The following is a 17009-nucleotide window of genomic DNA, read 5'->3' as shown; positions in this document are numbered from 1 at the left end:
AAGAGCTGAACAAGAGCACAGAGCCATTACTGAAGAAGTGGCCAGACATCAAAATGAACAACGAGAAGCTTGTTGAGGAACACTAGCAAACTAAGGGTTACACTAGTAGAGGTCAGGGGACATGGGTGATATAAAAACTCACATCCTCAGAGAAGGATGCCTGCCTATGATTGAAAAATGCAGCATCAATGGGATTGTTACCCTCAAGAGAGAAATGCTAGGCATTAAGCCATAGAGATTAGTAAACAGGCCATCCCTTTCTTGCATAGAACCACATTAAATGATTCATATTGTAGGCAATCTCTGTGTCTACTGTAGATGTTGAAGACATTTATTAGGCTATGTAATTTGATAGGGAGGAATATTTTACAAGGCCCTTCATCACACCAGCCACACATACAAGAAGAGGAGCTGATATCATGGCTAATAAGGATCCTAATAAACTGATACACTCCACTAATTTCCTGTCTTTTACATATCAACATTGAGATAGGACTATGTTGTATTAGCATAGCAAAACAAAAGAAAGAAAAATATAACAATTAAAATAACAATAAACTACTATTCATAAGAAAAACAGCAGAAAGCGTCATGCTAATTGTTCGACATACATTATGTAGTAAACCAATAATAAACACTATCTTGGACGTTGATTCAAATGAATCTTGAGGGTTGGTGTTCAATGGTTGCTACTGGGATTTTACCAAAACAAAAACCCTATAACTCAAAATCACAACACACATATAGCCTATAGCAAACTAGTGGGTGAATATGTTGTATTTTGCATTGTGGTCAACATTTGAGGGACAGTTGTTAAATATGGCCACAAGAGTCATTGGGGAATAGTTCTAAATTAATCTGGGGAATCAGTAAGGTTGCCAAGCAGGCAGATAAAAGATAATTTACCACTGCATAAATGTAAAGACTAGAGTTTCTTAAACAACAATGTGAATACCTTTATCCATCTGAGGTATTTGAGGGATTGCTTTATGAGTATATAAATACTACTGTCTTAATATAATTAATAACTTTATTTTACTATTTGTAACACTGTATTATTATTACTATAAATGCGACGATTTTCCTCTGCTTTCATACAGCCCTAGTCTAATACAATAAAAATGCTTGACACATGTATGCCATATGCATGTGAAGTCCCTAATGTGGCTTTCCTCATCATCTCCTAGGTCATCAATTTTTAAATTGTGAGTCAATGCATGTAAGCTGTAAAATGAATGATTAAGCAACTGCCTAAGTGCGAAGGATCAACTTGACATGAAATCTCAATAAAAAGCAAAAACATCAATAGCAAACAAAAAAACTACAACAACTACATATATCTACATTCTTTTCAGTGATACCAAAGTGTTTGGCTTGAATAATGTCCATTCTTCCTCAAGCTTCAACAGCTGATTTTAGTGAGCTCTCTAGACATGGCATGAGGGAATATCCTCTCAACCCCATGATTCCCTGCAACTCCATTGAAACCAAAAGACAAATGATCCCCTCTGTGTTCCACCCCATCCAGAAAGGCATTTTGTCTACGTAATACAGAGCAAAGTACTGCTAGGAGTTTAAATGGGAAATGGGCACTGCTTTATTATGCTGCAGTGCCTTGAAATGAATGTGGATAATAGATATATTCACAGCGGTATTAATATCCTCAGAGTTCATCTTTTTTTCTCCCCCCCTCATTCTCCATTTTCTCTCTCACAGGCTCCAAAGTACTTTGCCCTTGGCTATGCCTTATACTAAATAGATTTATGAGAACATTTGTGTCATATTTCCTCTTTTTCCGGATTGTCACGACAGATTGTCACTGCACCACTGATTGAGTGGAATCACCACACAGACTTAGGTCCCATTGTCAGGCCCCACATATCCATCTCGAGGGGGTATTTAACAAGGCAAATTGGCCAATCACACTTCTCTCAAGGCTTTGCCACTGGTATTAAGATGAGGTCAGGGGTATGAAAATAGTGAAATCTATGACTACATTCCAACTAATTATAGTCTCAATATGCAATGGTACTTTTATGGATGAATGCATACATAGTATATACAGTATGTTCAGTATTGACTACACACAATTAGGTGGTCTGTCATCCTCGAAGAATGAGTCAGGAAGATACAACGAGATGGTAATTTTCAGGCAGATAAGAACATGATGGGAAATGCGTGGAGTCATGGAGTACAAGTCAAAAACATAATTCATTTGAAATCAATATTAAATATCAACCACATCAAGTTCATTCTGGGTGAAACAGTAAAATGTGGGAAGAATCAATCAAACACAGTAATGGGTAACCACAGTTTTATCACAAATTAGCAATCAATTTCCTTTGGAAAGTCAACCAGGTGTGCCAAACTAGTTTAGAACAAGTCTTGAGCTCATTCAAGGCTAAAATAGCAAATGAAAATGGGATGTAGTGGATCAGTTGTATGGCACGCCTAAATAGTGTGTTAAAGATAATATCAACCAGGATTGAGAAAATGCTGTTTGTCCTTTTTATGCTGTTACACATCTACTACTTATGCCAGTAAAATTGAAGGCCTGAGTGACCCAGACCTCCTTCAAATCCTTCACCCTTCAATGTGATTTATCAGTAGAGATCCAACTGACATGGTGGCAGGAGAGGATACCAATCCTCTGCCCAGAGAGAGGCAGAGCACAGGGTGAAATATGGAGTAGTTTGGGTACAAAACCAATGATAGAAGCAAAATTGGTCTTGTTATGAAAGGGAACCTTGTTAATTTGGTCAAGGATCCCTCAGGCTATGGGTCAACGTATCATACTTGACATTTTATTCCTGCACATTATTTGATTTCTGTATCTTCAAGAGACATCACCAACAAAGGGAGGTAAGTCTGGCTACAAAATACTGCTGATTGTGATACATCTCTCGACTAGCCCTTTACAAAGATTCTGAGACTGAAAAAGTGTATTGCTTTTGCAGTATCTTTTCACTCTCTGGCGAAAAAAATGCTACTGTAGATACTGCTGAGAAATACTATCAACATGTCACGTTCTCTGTGTTCCCCTGTTTAGTTGAGTTTAGTTCCTGTTTTATTTTGAAGGTCTGTTTTCCTGTGTGTCAGGTCTCCGTTCCCTGTTTTATTTTGAAGTCACGTCCTATACTACTCCTGTCTTCCTGTTTCCCGCCTGTTTGATTACCTACTGTAATGTGTTTCACCTGTCTTGATTGCACCACCTGTGTCTTCCCTTGTGTATTTAGCCTCAGTGTCTCACTTTGTCCGATTATTGTGAGTTTGTCATGGCATTATGTTATCCTGCCTGTTCTGAGAGATTAAACTTTAGTTTGCAAGTAATGTGCCTGTGTTAGCTCTCGCATTTGGGTCCTTCCTCCTGCAACCCTGACACAATATATTTTCCGTGTGTGTTATTCAGGTTGTTATGACTTCACCAGCATTGTTCAATCAGTGGTTTTGAAAGAAAAAAAATAGGGTAGCATTTTCTGCACTTTCACAAGCCAAAGGACACTTTCCTTCTGAAGAAGAAAATATTTTGAACAGAGAATGATGAATTCTACCATTCTAAATTCAATTTTCCTAGAAGTTAGTGGTATTCTACGGTTTACTGTACACATTTAAACCACTGGAATCACTTGTAATGACATGACTTTGTGTATGTTTGTCTTTGTTTAGCTATAAATGTTTAGTATATAGCCTATATAAAGTCTGCTCAGTTCACTTAATTTATAGGTTGTCTTCAAATTTTGGATTCCCAAGAACCTGCAGAATAGGAGCCATAGTAGAAAACAAATTGTTTGGCAATGGAGACAATAATATATAGTGATATAAGACTTGTTGGTCAGCCATTGACCAAACTTTTCACCACACTTCATTGAAACACTCCTGTCAAAAACACATGAAATGAAAGAACCGCCAAGATAATAATGTCTTTGATGGAGTGATTAAGGTGCATTGTCGCTGCCAAGACTACCAAATCAGAGAAAGCAAAGGCAAAGTGCTGCTCTGTATTATACTGTGCAAGAGCTTATTACCGGTACATTCATTTAGCACACTTTTGTCCATAGTGACTTATAAGACATGGGTGGTACAGTACAAAAGATCCAGAATAATTACTAAAAATAATACAATGCCTGCAACAAAGAACTGTGTGTGATTGCATGCTAATTATCTTTGTGAAGTAAAGTTAATATCTACAGATTACAACAATTAGGCTATTTTATTTTATGATTTTATGGAATATTAATGCCATCAGGATTCGTTTATAAATGCTTTTTTCTTCATAACATACAGCAGTAGTAAAAAATCAGGCAAAGTAAAGAACCTGTTTTTGCTAAAGGTGAAATGAGTTAAAATACTTTGATACACTGTACAATATGATATGCTAAAAGTTGAATGGATATCACACTGCGCATTTTTGACAAACATTTCATACACACCATTTTGTGTGATACTTAATTAAAGCAATTTCAACAGCAAATAGTCTTAAAACGTATGGCCTTTCCCCTTGTGCAGATCCTTTGTGGAACATCTGTAGATTGCTGCCCCTGCCTCCTTACATAATCATGTGAATTTTAATCAAAAGTGACCTTAATACAGATAGTCTTTGATAATGGCTGAATCCTAAGAGAGAGGAAATCTCTCCTTAGGGAACTTCTCTACGTGCTGAACCTAGTTATTGTTAACCTCTAGCTCCATCAGGCCAGCTTCTTTCTTGTGTGTGTGTGTGTGTGTGTGTGTGTGTGTGTGTGTGTGTGTGTGTGTGTGTGTGTGTGTGTGTGTGTGTGTGTGTGTGTGTGTGTGTGTGTGTGTGTGTGTGTGTGTGTGTGTGCAGGACGTGTGTGTGTGGGTGGGGGCCACATCAGACTTTCAGATTGCAATAAACTGTTGTATTGTTGAGATGTTAAACAAACAAACAGAAACACACACATGCACTCACACACAATTAGTTATGATGTTTTGATAAAAGACAAATTGGTGGTTTAGTACTGCAGTTAAATGTGGCACTTATCTATTTCATATTAACAGATGCTTTGGAAGGTAGTGATAGATATCTGCATTAATGCGGACTAAAAGCACTAAAACAGGCTTTTATTGCTACTTGTACCCATTATCACTAAATGCTGTAGTAGGCCACTGAGGGGGGGAAATGTAAAACAAACCAAAAAAGCATCAGTTATCTAATTGACAATCATTAAGGATCAAACATATACACTATTTAGAATGTTGGTGAAAGTGGTGAAATAACAACTGTGTCAACATCACGACAACAGCAAGATGACAAACCCATTTGTGTGTTGTTTGAGTTGTGCACTGGATGAGTGAAAGTCTGAAGCAGGCAATCAAGGCAGGGAATATGATCATTTTCTGAGGCAGTTATGCAGGCATGATTACATTTATCAATGAGTTGTATTAATTGTATAACATTGAAGCATTGCAGACTGTTTGCGAGGTAGTTAAAGATTTCCAACGACATATGACTAGTGCATGGCCTCCAATTAATATATTCCTTTGTCATCTTGCTCAAAGTGGATTTTTAGAGGTGTTTTTAAACTTCAACTTCCTCTTATTTTCCTTGCCTTTACATGCCAAAACTGTAAAATATATAAAATAAAAGATGTGGCCAAGAGACATTCTCTTAAATGGTTACCGCCCTCTCTCGACTTGAGACATCAGTAACTTTGCTGTCACTCCACTGTGTTACAGCATTCTTTTGAAAATCCTGCTTAATTATATGTGATGATCAATGAAGCAAGTGGAGCATGTTGAGCCTGAAGTAAACTTTTTTTTTTTCGTATCCCCGTGTCTTAAATTGTTCATGAGTGTTTTTTTGCAAGGGGGATTTAATTTCTGGCCTCAGTCAGTTAACTGGCTTCTCCTTGAATAATTAATTTCCATCAAATGACAAAGTTGATATAATTCAAAATTTGTACATATAGACATCTAAATATATACAGAGCACAAAGACTATTCAGTCCACTTACACAATGGCTGGCAGTCTTAGTCAAGTGCATAATTAGCTGAATTAGATTAAATAACCAATTATGAGACTAACAAAGTAAATAAGCCTGCAGGGATTCCACCAAATGCTTGAGAATAGAATTAGAGAGGAATTAGTTTATTGACAGGCTGAATGACAGTGTGGTTGGACAAACAGCTCTATTTTTTGTCACAGAGAGATTGTCCTGGCTGTCGTTAAGGGATTGTAACTTAAGTGTGAAAATGTGTTGGAAATAATACAGAATAAGTAAATTGGTGTAATGTAGGGTTATACATTTGCTACATATATTGTAATAGTTAAATTGTCCACTCTAAAGTCCTTAAACCTTATCCTGTATTCAATACCAGATGATGAGGTCACTTTAACTTTTATAATGTGCATGGTGTTATGATGTGTGATGGTCTAAAAGACATAAAGACATAGAGACATACCTCTGCTGGCATTGTCCACATGCTCCAGTTCATCTGGAAACCTCAAAATCTCTGGATGATTCTCTTCACACTTGTCAGCCAGGAAATGAAGAAGTGTTGTATTCTGACTGATGGATTTAGTGTCTCGCAGCTAAAAAGAAAAAGAGAAAATAACTGATTAACCCACATTTTAATACTCATTAACTTTTCAAATATGCTACACAGGGGTTTAATAACAGCATATTCATATCTCTGTTAAATTACCTGAACTTCTTGAAGATGTAAAAGCAAAACTGCTCTTGCCTGACCAGTTAGACAATGATTATAAGGCTGAGTGAAGCCATAGAGAAATACAGTGCTTGAAACATCCAAATCAAAGAGCAAATTAATTGACAAAAAAGCAACAATGGCTGTGTTGTAGGTGCCCAATGCCCATCCTTTCAGAACAATAGATACTGTATGTCCTTAAATAGGGTTAGGGGGATGAAACTGCATTATAATGGCAACATACTTAGACAACCATTTACAGATGGATAAACAAAAACAAAGTACAGTACAGTACTGTACACCGTACATATGATATTTACACACATATGATGAGGCCACAACCATATAAAAGAACAGCGGGGAAGAAAACTTTGAATCAAAGTACTGTATTGTGTTAGCCACAAATGTACTTCTGTGTCTGTGTTCATACACAGGAGCCGGAGACTCCACATCAGTGCATAGGAAACATGTTCCATATTCATCCCCCACCGTGATTGCCATGCTGTTTGAATGGCATGCTGGGAAAGCTAATTAGCACAATCTACCTGTGTGTACTCATACTGATAATATCTGTGCTATAAACAGCCTGCAGTTGGACATGCCCACACATGCACATGCACACACCCACTCCAGTTGGGCAATAGTGAACTCAAACAAGGCATTCAGAGGTATACCATCGCAAACCAGCACACACATATACTTCCAGTAGATGAGGATCACAATGAGTAATCACAATTTAATTTCATGCATTTTAGATTTTAATTTGTCTACTGTTATGTACCAAACTGTCATTACACCACACAAAAAGTGCTTCTCCGATGTGCTGATAAAATAAAAAGAGTTCTAAATGATCTGGTAAAACATATCTTGTATTTATAGTTTGTAACACATTTCCCATTGTGCCAACGATGTGTTAATAATTTACAGAAGCTTCTTTAAGGCAAACCAATCATCTGCCTCTACAGGGAAGGAGAATGGATACGCTGTGGGGTTATATCAAGTATAGGATACAGGTGGTGAAACCATGCAATTCCAGGTAAAAAGCATTTAAATTATCATTCATATATCATTATCATTCATATCATTATTAACACAGCATATTATCATTGTGAGGTGAATTTTATTGACAGAAAAAAACTGGACCAAGACGACAGGGTATGCATATTGACTAATTCAAAAACACCACCTGAACTGCTCTACTCAAACCTGTAGTTTTGATTTTATGTATACAGCTTTAATTAAATGATCATTCAGTATAATCAGGGCTTATCATGTCATTTTTAATTTATTTTTTTTAGTCTGGGACTCCATCTACTTTTTTTTTTTGTGGAAAAAGAGCTTTTTAAAATAAAGTTGATCTTTAAACTGCAGTGAAACATTAAAAATTAATGATCTCACAATTAGAAATAAAATATATATTTTCATGCTGAAATAAAAAGAGATTTTGTTAGTGGTTACACATTCAGTCAAGAGCCTCTGTAAAGGCAAGGGGATTCCTAGGTAAAGCCAATGGCACTAATGCTATTTTCACACTATTTTGCATGAGGAATTTCAATCAATGTAGGGTTAGATATCGTGAGAACTGTGCCACTGGTTGTGCTGTATTTGTGCACAGGCTGTATGGAGCTGGTCTATGCCAAAGTCTAGGGTCATCTGTAATCCAAGTCCATCCCCTGTCCTGGCCATTTCAAAGTTTGTGCTAAAAGCTAAAAGTGAAAGGGGCTTTTACTATCAGAGTTTCAAAACTATGAAATGCTCTCCTCCCTGAGCTTAGTCTACCTTAAGGCTGCCTTCAGTTTTACCTAAAATCTTCTCTTTTAAACTACTACATACAGTGCATTCACAAAATGTTCAGATCATTTGAATTTCTTCACATTTTGTTAAATTGCAACATCATGCTAAAACAAAAAGAAACAAACAAATAAACCAACCAATACAAAAAATGTGTTCTTTCATCAATCTACATTTAAAAGCCCACAATTGCTGTACATTTTTGTAATTTATCAACTAAAGTACCACACACAGAAACAAGAATCCAGAACCTCAACTATGACTCAGGTGCCTCCCAGATGAACTCCAATCAAGGTGGAAAAACATCTCAAAGGTCATAAGAAGAAATACGAGGCATCTTAAGATACACTTCAAGAGTTCAAGTGAAGGGTATGAATAATTATGTCAATTTTGTTTTCACTGGGTCAATATGAGGTATCGTGTGTATGTTGATGAGAGAAAGTAAATATGAATGCATACAGTTGCAACATAGCAAAACTGAAGGGTTAGAGCACTCTTTTAATGCACTGTAAAATGCCTTTTTTATGGCTGCCATATTTTTTACATGTTATGTTTTAATAGGGCACCTGGGTGTTGTATGAGTAAAGCTACTCCTCAAAATAAATCTATCCATTTCAAGTAAATGGGAAAAGAGTATTTCAGTGTTGTTGAAAGCAAATTCTGAAGTGATATCATTAAATCTTACACAACAGAAAATGCGTTGAGATAGCATTACTCCAAATCCCTCACCACTTAGTACAATATAGCCCAATACATGAAGCATTTAAAGTGTTAAAGTGGCTGTTTTAAAATGAAATTCCACTTAAATTTAAATTGAGGAAATAAATAAATAACACAATAATTAGTTAATAAGAGAAGAAGTGGCGATGGGACTTAGAACCCTCACACTAACAGAGGGATTGCCAGCACTTGATTTCTCAATTTAATGTCTGTGGAGCTCCAGCACAGGATGAAAACATTATACGCTTGCATATATAATCAAATATATCACTGTCTAAAAAGAAGAAAAGGGAAATGTAGTACATAAATAAATCACAGCGTAAGAGCTCTGTGAATAAAACAACAAAAGTGATACTAGATTACCTCCTGCCCAATACAAACATTGGTGCTGAGGACATGACTTGCACAATAACAATGGTAACAATGTTGATTGTATCAGATATTTTGACTGTGGAATATGCTATATTTCAAAAGCAGGACACAAGGTCACACGGATGCTGGGTGGATGACTCTCCTATAAGTCAAGTGCCTATTAGATAGCCTCCTCTGTTCTACTTAAATCGAACACAAATCATTGCCATGTGTTCTTTAATTATTAAGGAGAACCTATAAAAGTGTTTTCCCCACGGTGAGAGGAGGATAAGGCCCAAGAGAAACAATATTTCTTTGTTTTTGAGTAATACAGCAGATGGTCGCATGCATTTATATTTTATTATGAAACAAGTCTCTCCTATACTCCGAAGCATCATTCTTATTTGTATGCTTTAGTTTGACTGGTACTGACTCATAAAAATGTAAAAACTTAACATGACAAACACCAAGCCATTTGGATGACCTGTTGAGTTGAAGGGGAACTATGCAAGTCCAGTGTAGTCTTAATCTGCCATAAACAAGAAATTACGGATTATGGGACATGTTTGTGTTGTAGTGTCACCGAGACAAGATCTGGGACACCGGGTCGGAGGCGCTGATATTGCAATGCTGGTTTTTGGACAAGAGAGCCTCCATTCGGGGCGGTGCGTGGCACAGTGGTTAAGGCGGCCGCCCCATGTAGAGGCTACAGTCCTCAACGCAGGCGTCCCCGGTTCGAATCCCGCGTTGGGCAGACCTTTCCTGCATGTCATTCCCCCTCTCTCTGCCTCCCCCTTTCCTGTCTATCTCACTATGTGCTGTCAAATAAAGGCAAAAACGCCAAAAAAAATACTTAAAAAGACAGCCTCCATTCTCCCTGTCATTTAACCATCACAGTTACTCCGAAGCTGTTTAATTAAGGTGCAAATCTTACACAGTTCCCCTTTAAAAGTAAAGTAAAAAAAATAGTAAAGTCATGTCATATGCTCAGATGTTTTACACACAACACATGTGTGAAATCCATGGAGCTGTGTGAAGCCAGAAAGGATGTTCAGCTTGCTGAATGTATGAGGCTCCTGGGAGATTTGTGTGTCCTTGGCAGGACGAGGGACCATAGTGGAGGGCTGAGGGGGAAGGTGGGTCAGCCTGTGCCCTTCTCCTTGCAGCTCATTCCCATCATCAACCTCCTCCTCCCTGATGAGCCCATTAGGTACCCTAGACCTGCTACCCAGGGGGCCATTTACTTGATTGACTAAAGTGAGAAAGCAGACTTTTTTCTTGTCCATCAATAATGGCCCAATCAGCCCCCTGAGGCGTTACCAGGTTCTACACTGACACTTCACACTGATTCAGTCAGCTTGCAGAAATACCAAAGGCACACTGAATTCACCATACTTAAGCCCTTTTCACACATGCAACTTGCAAGACTGTTGGCTTCAAACATGTGTGTAAGGTGGTGGCTTATGGCATTTACACATGGGCTGCCCATATGGAAAAAAGTGAAAAGTGTTTTCACATGACATGACTGATCCATTTGACATGATTATTTAAGGTATATCAGTTTTTTTCCCCACACTCAGAACAGTTGTTCTATTGCTAGAGAAGAGCAGAGAGTTTGAAGAAAATCACACTGCAAAAGATGTGTTTAAATTCTTACACGGGCAGTATAAAAAATGGATTTTGTCATTTATTTTAGTTGTTAAGCCCCACAGTTTGATTGGCAACCACAGGAAGCGATGGGAGGAGGCTTGCCCCTGCTTCAGCACCCCCACGAGTTCCTAAAGCACTCTGTAGGCTGCCCAATAAATATTGTCATTTTTATAATCAATTAGATAAGACATTGAATAGTGTGCTACAACATGGTGCCAAAGCTACTTTAAAAGGACAACACAACAAATTTCATATTTGGCTCCAAGTTAAAGTGTATTTGTTCACATGCTGTTGATTTTGTAGATAGAGTGGTGATGCTGACGCTGATCTTTGTTTGGTAAACAGCTAGCATGAAGACAATTTGAATATTTAAAGGACATATCTTAGCTTATGGTCCGATTTTAATTTATCATTATTGATATCATCACTGTTTTTGGAAAGGGTTTTGCATGTGGACAGGTTCCAGAGAAAATAGGTCTGAATACACAGTATGCATGTACAGTATGAAACATTTTAGTCAAGAATTATCTGGATAAGATGACCAATCCTGATTCCATACCAAACACTATCACTATCAAAATGACAACATTTGAGAAAAGCCACAACTAGACTTCTGACTTATACACCAAACTAAACAAATGTATGGCTACAAATAATAAATAAACACAACCCTTTACACTCATCTTGCTTTTGTTAGTTTAAGTTATATTTTAAAATCCAAGGTTAACACCCTGTTTTCATTGTGACACAACCAACCATAGCTTTTTCTTCAGTGGGTCTGGCATTCTCTTCTTTTACCTGCATCTTCCTCTCAGAGCACGATGCAGGGAAGCCTCTTGTCCCTTTGCCCGCCTAGTGTAAGTTTGCATGTGTGTGTGGGGCTGACAAGGTGTGCTTCAAGAGCTTTGTTGTGCTTAGTATAGCTGTGTGTGCATGGCAGCCTATCCTCTCTTTCACACTTTTGACTGCTGTGATTTTACCTGGCAGTGGATACGGGTGCTGCCTTCACTGGCTCAAGTTCCATGCCTCATAAAGTTTGAGTTATTTGTTGTATCAAAACTAGGACTGTCAAAGTTAACGCGTTAACACATGCGATTAATCTGGAACAATAACGTGTTTAAAAAAAATTAACACACGATTAATCACATAATGTATACAGTCTATTGTCTGTGTGTCACATGACTGTGTAATGGATAACTGTACTGTAGGTACATAAATTGCATCCTTAAATAATATATAAGAGAGAATAGAAGAAAATATAGGTAGTATAATATATAAAAAATAAATATAATATTTAGTATTTTAATCCAGATTAATCACAGAGTAGTATTGCGATTAATTAAGTTCTTTTTTTACAGCCCTAATCAAAACCTTTTTTTGTGTTGCTTTATCAGATAGATGTATCAAAATCTGTTCTAAATCCATGGGCGTATACTGGTAGAATCACCTTTCGCATTAATTTCACTTCATGTTTCAAAACTATTCAGAGTAGTGATGCGTTACCTTGCAGAGGAAGCTGACGTTGAAACCAAATGTCTGGGCGTTCCTCGAACCGGCATTCATGTAATTGCCGACCAGCAACACCAACTCCAGGAGCTTGCTAAAGCTGTCACTCTTCTTCACCTCCTCACAGGCGAATGTCACATTCATGATGTCTGGCCGGATGTTATTCACCTGCTCCTCAAACGTCAGCTTGAACAGAATGCCGTTGAGACGTGGCCGTAGGAGCTTCACTGAACTCATCTGACATAAAAAAAAAAACAATCATGTAAGTGTTTGTATTGACAAATGACAAGGCCACAGAAGTCAACACTGTAGTTATGTTCAGGGTAACTCTATTCCCAGGCCAGTGCACAAATAACAGAACAGAACTTTACATTATTTCTCAATCATCAATTTTTCTCCAACAATTTGAAATTCTCTACTACAAGAACTTTTGATATGGTGAGCAAACACAGACACAAAATAAATCCCATAAATCATATAGGGCACCATCACTGTCATATTGAATCCCCAGTGTAATTACTGCTGTGACTAGTTTAAATGAAGTGAAAATTAACTACCCTCTTAAACAAATGGGATTAACCTGTTTCCTGCTTCCCTCCTGACTTTCATATGGATAAGGCAGCCTCCCATTAAAAAGATTTGTCATAAATAAATAACAGCCCCAATCAATACTTGTGGGCTTGGGAGTGGAAGCCAAAGAAAAAAGGGAAAATGAGAAAAAATAGCTATGAAAATGGGAGGGAATTAAAACAAATAGGGTTTTGGCTGTAAGATATGTGGCAAAGCAGCAACCACAGACAAATTCTACAGATTGCTGCATAATCCGGTGCTTGAAGGCAACCTTCAGATCCAGCCCATAATGTTTCATTACCGCTTAAATTTATTCATGTATATGGGAAAGTCGTCTGTGACACACTACCCCTGCCCCCACCCCTCTCTCTCTCTCTCTCACACACACACACACAACATTCCCACCCACCTCAATTCCTCGCACATACACATATGTGCATACACAATCGCATAGTTAAGCGCACACATTCCCTCTCTTGAACTGATTCCTATACAATAAGGAGAAATCACAATGAAAGCGGGTACGTTGGTGACAGCTCTGGCAGAGAAAAGCTTGAACATGGCTTATTTCCCAGGGGAACCAAATAGCTCCGCATTGAGGAGCTACTTCATCAGTGAGGAGGTATATGATCATAACATTGGTGAGATCATGAGGGAAACTGCCACCCCCTCCTTCATTAAACCTCCTAAAAGACATAGGCACGGAAGTCTTTAACAAGTAAAGAGAATAACTTGGGAGATGGGTCATGTCTGTGACCCTTGGAGCTAATTGAACATTTCTTTTGTAAAACTCTGTAATATACCTCTCTGATCTTGTTGTAAAGTTAAGTTTAAAGATAACACTTCCTCTTGCGGTTCCCTAAAGTGCTGGGTATTCACTTGGTAAATGGATGGCAAGAGCAGTTAATTAAAAAGTAATTACAGCTGTAACTAAGTGGAAAGGTCAGAACAGCATGTCGATGTATTTTTCTTCTTCTACATCTGATTTACGGTGCACGTTTCAACCTGTGCTTTCAGTCATCCACCATGTTTTTGTTTGTTTGTATGTTTTTTCTTTCTTATCAAGCAACAGATTGCTTGATAAAAAAGGAGGCACAATAAACAAGTTGTGGTAATTAATCTGATGTGTATAGTCAAAAAACAGAAGACCTTACACACTTCAATACAGTTGCAGTTTTGATTAAATATTTGTTCTTTTGATATTGTTATACTCCAAGTTCACAGCCTGTTACCCCAAGTAATATTTATCTACCACTGCAAAAGATTTTGACTCATTGTAAATCAATTAGAGTATTGGGGAAACATCACCAAGCTGGTTGACTACAGCTGTATGCTTTTCAAAGAACTTTATAACAGGCAGGATTCACAGCCTTAGGGTACGATTTTATCATGAGACAACATTGACAGTTGGTGTCAAAATATGGAATTCACTGAGTTCTCAATGCTGAATCCTAATCAGAAATGATTGAACTGTTCTTCGGCTGAGTCAAAAGTACTTATCTTTTAATCACAGCCATGTCATTTGGAAATTGGGAGTTTTTCCTTTTATCAAATATACACTTTCTACTGTTAGATGTTTTAATTAAACATTACTACAGCTCTTGGGGATGCATACCACTAAATTATAAATTTCTTAATTTCATGGTGCCACCTTAACCACAATCCAAACACAGAACACAGGAAATTATACTCACCACAATACCAAACTGCTCCGACTCCACTAGCTCTTCATATTCACCCTTTAGTTCCGCTAGCGAATTCAGCTCTTTCTGCTCTGGCAGGTTCTTTATCAGGTTCTACAAATGGGAGAGCACACACAAACACACAAACAGAAACAAACAGAAACAGAGACACACACAAAGACACGCACACACACACACACATACACACACACAGGGAGATACTGTTAATGCAAATCTCATTTTCTGTCCACGTCAGGATAAAAATCACTGAGAATCTTACACTGTAGGAGAAGTCCGTACAAGCAAAAGGTGAAGCTGCTGTTAAGTGTATCTCTCTTCAACTTAGCTGGTTAGCTAATAGTCTGCGCTTAATTCATATGAGACAATACAACTGGTAAAGCAAAACATAAAACTGTGCAATTTAATGCACTTTTATAAACCCATGACAGAAAAAATGAGTCACAGATTCAAGGCTCCTCTTCAATTTATAAATGAATAGGATGATAATTTCTGTCAAAACAAAACAAACAAAAATACTTCCATATATGCATATTTATTGGATTTAATTTCAGTCAGAATGAATAGAGGTTTGCTGACAGTCTGGTAGGAGAGTGAGTAGATAAGGTCACATAATCACCGCTCACTGCTGGCCTGGTTTACTGTGACAGTAGTGGCCCTTAGCCAATTACTGAACATGTCAGGCACCTTCAGATAGCTGACCTTCTACTGCATAATCCACATCACCTTGCAATTGCCTTAAAAATACATGCAACGGGTTTGCCATTAATTTGCCGCGTCTCTATTAAATTACCCTTGTAGAAGCAGAAAAAAAAAGATGATGCTGTTAGTGGTGAGGCTGAAGATTAGGATGGAGATGAGGCAGATAATGGGAGGGGCTGTGTTTTCTGTAAATGTTAATTGTTTGTGTGAAGGTCAGCCAAGTTAATAAAATTGACCACAGCGACTTTTCCCTTCTTTTTCTCAGAGGAGAAGAAGAAGAAAAGGTGCCCTTTTCCAGGTCTTCACAAAGCTTCCTTCCCCACTCCCCTAATGTATTCAGCGGGAGCAGACTGGCGCAGGGTCACGTGGGCAGATGGGAACTCAGACTCAGGGACAACAGAGAGCAAACACAGCTACTGGGCCACGGGCCTGGCTGACCACTTTATAGACCTCGGCAGTCATCGTGGGCACCATGGCCATAGTCTGCTGCCCACTAATGATGACATCTCTGTCTTTCCCCTCAGGGAACTCAGCAATATAAAAAGTAACCCATAATGCAGGCCTGGCATTCCTGTTTGGGAGGGAGCCATTATATCAAATGTTGCTTGCTTTTGCTGAAGCCCCAATTAGGGTCTGCGGCAAGCAATGGTGCCTTGATAATGAAGGCTTTTGATCATATCAGCAGAAGCAGAAAAGATGGTTGATGATATAAATAAGAAATAAAAAAAATAATCTTATTTGTGTAATTGGAATTGTATATTGGAGCTAGATGATGACTGGGCACACATTTCCTTCTCCCCTCCCCTATGGACCACAGCAATGGATGCACTGTACACACCACAGAGCCTTTATGTCGCTAATTATTCACTCATGACCTTTCATTAAAAAAAACTCTAACTGATACTCTTTCATAAATCTACTGACTTTTTCATTAAGATGTGAAAAAAACTGATTCTGGATTTTTTGTTATTTTGATCACAAATGTGAATTGTAGTAACATTTTAATCTTTTCATATGTGTTTTGAGTACAGTAGTGTAGTCTTAATCAAATAACATCTTCCTGTCAGATTTTAAATCTGGATTCTATTCAGATTAAGAGCATGTTGGTGTAATCATAAAATTCCAAGTGAACAAAAGTGATCTGCTGTTTATTTTCAGATGAAAGAGTAACACTGTAATTCCTTTAGTAACAAACAAGTTCTTTGTGATAACTTTACTAACAACCAACTTTGTTAGTGAATTTGTAACAGTTCCTCTTGACTACAGATAGATTTACTCTGTTTGCTCTGTATAAAACCAGAAGCAAACCATTCATCCATTACAACAGTTACTGCAACTACTGTGGCAAAT

At 37.8% G+C, this 17009-nt stretch overlaps 1 protein-coding gene across 4 annotated transcripts in view; it reads right to left on the bottom strand.

The window, feature by feature from the left end:
- The window catches only part of diaph2 (diaphanous-related formin 2), a 346642-nt gene that overhangs the window by 124052 nt on the left and 205581 nt on the right, over window positions 1-17009 (bottom strand). For all 4 annotated transcript variants that reach the window (XM_083980784.1, XM_083980786.1, XM_083980787.1 and 1 more), the window contains 3 exons: window positions 14952-15053; window positions 12685-12924; window positions 6424-6553 (listed from right to left, as the gene is read on the bottom strand). In XM_083980784.1, the coding sequence (XP_083836910.1) occupies window positions 6424-6553; window positions 12685-12924; window positions 14952-15053 (472 nt within the window). The remainder of the gene's footprint in view (window positions 1-6423; window positions 6554-12684; window positions 12925-14951; window positions 15054-17009) is intronic.

The sequence above is a fragment of the Trachurus trachurus genome (assembly GCF_905171665.1).
Source record: "Trachurus trachurus genome assembly, chromosome: 10".
Lineage (NCBI taxonomy): Eukaryota > Metazoa > Chordata > Actinopteri > Carangiformes > Carangidae > Trachurus > Trachurus trachurus.
Note: the sequence above shows the minus strand (reverse complement) of the source record. Positions and strands in the feature narration are given on the sequence as shown.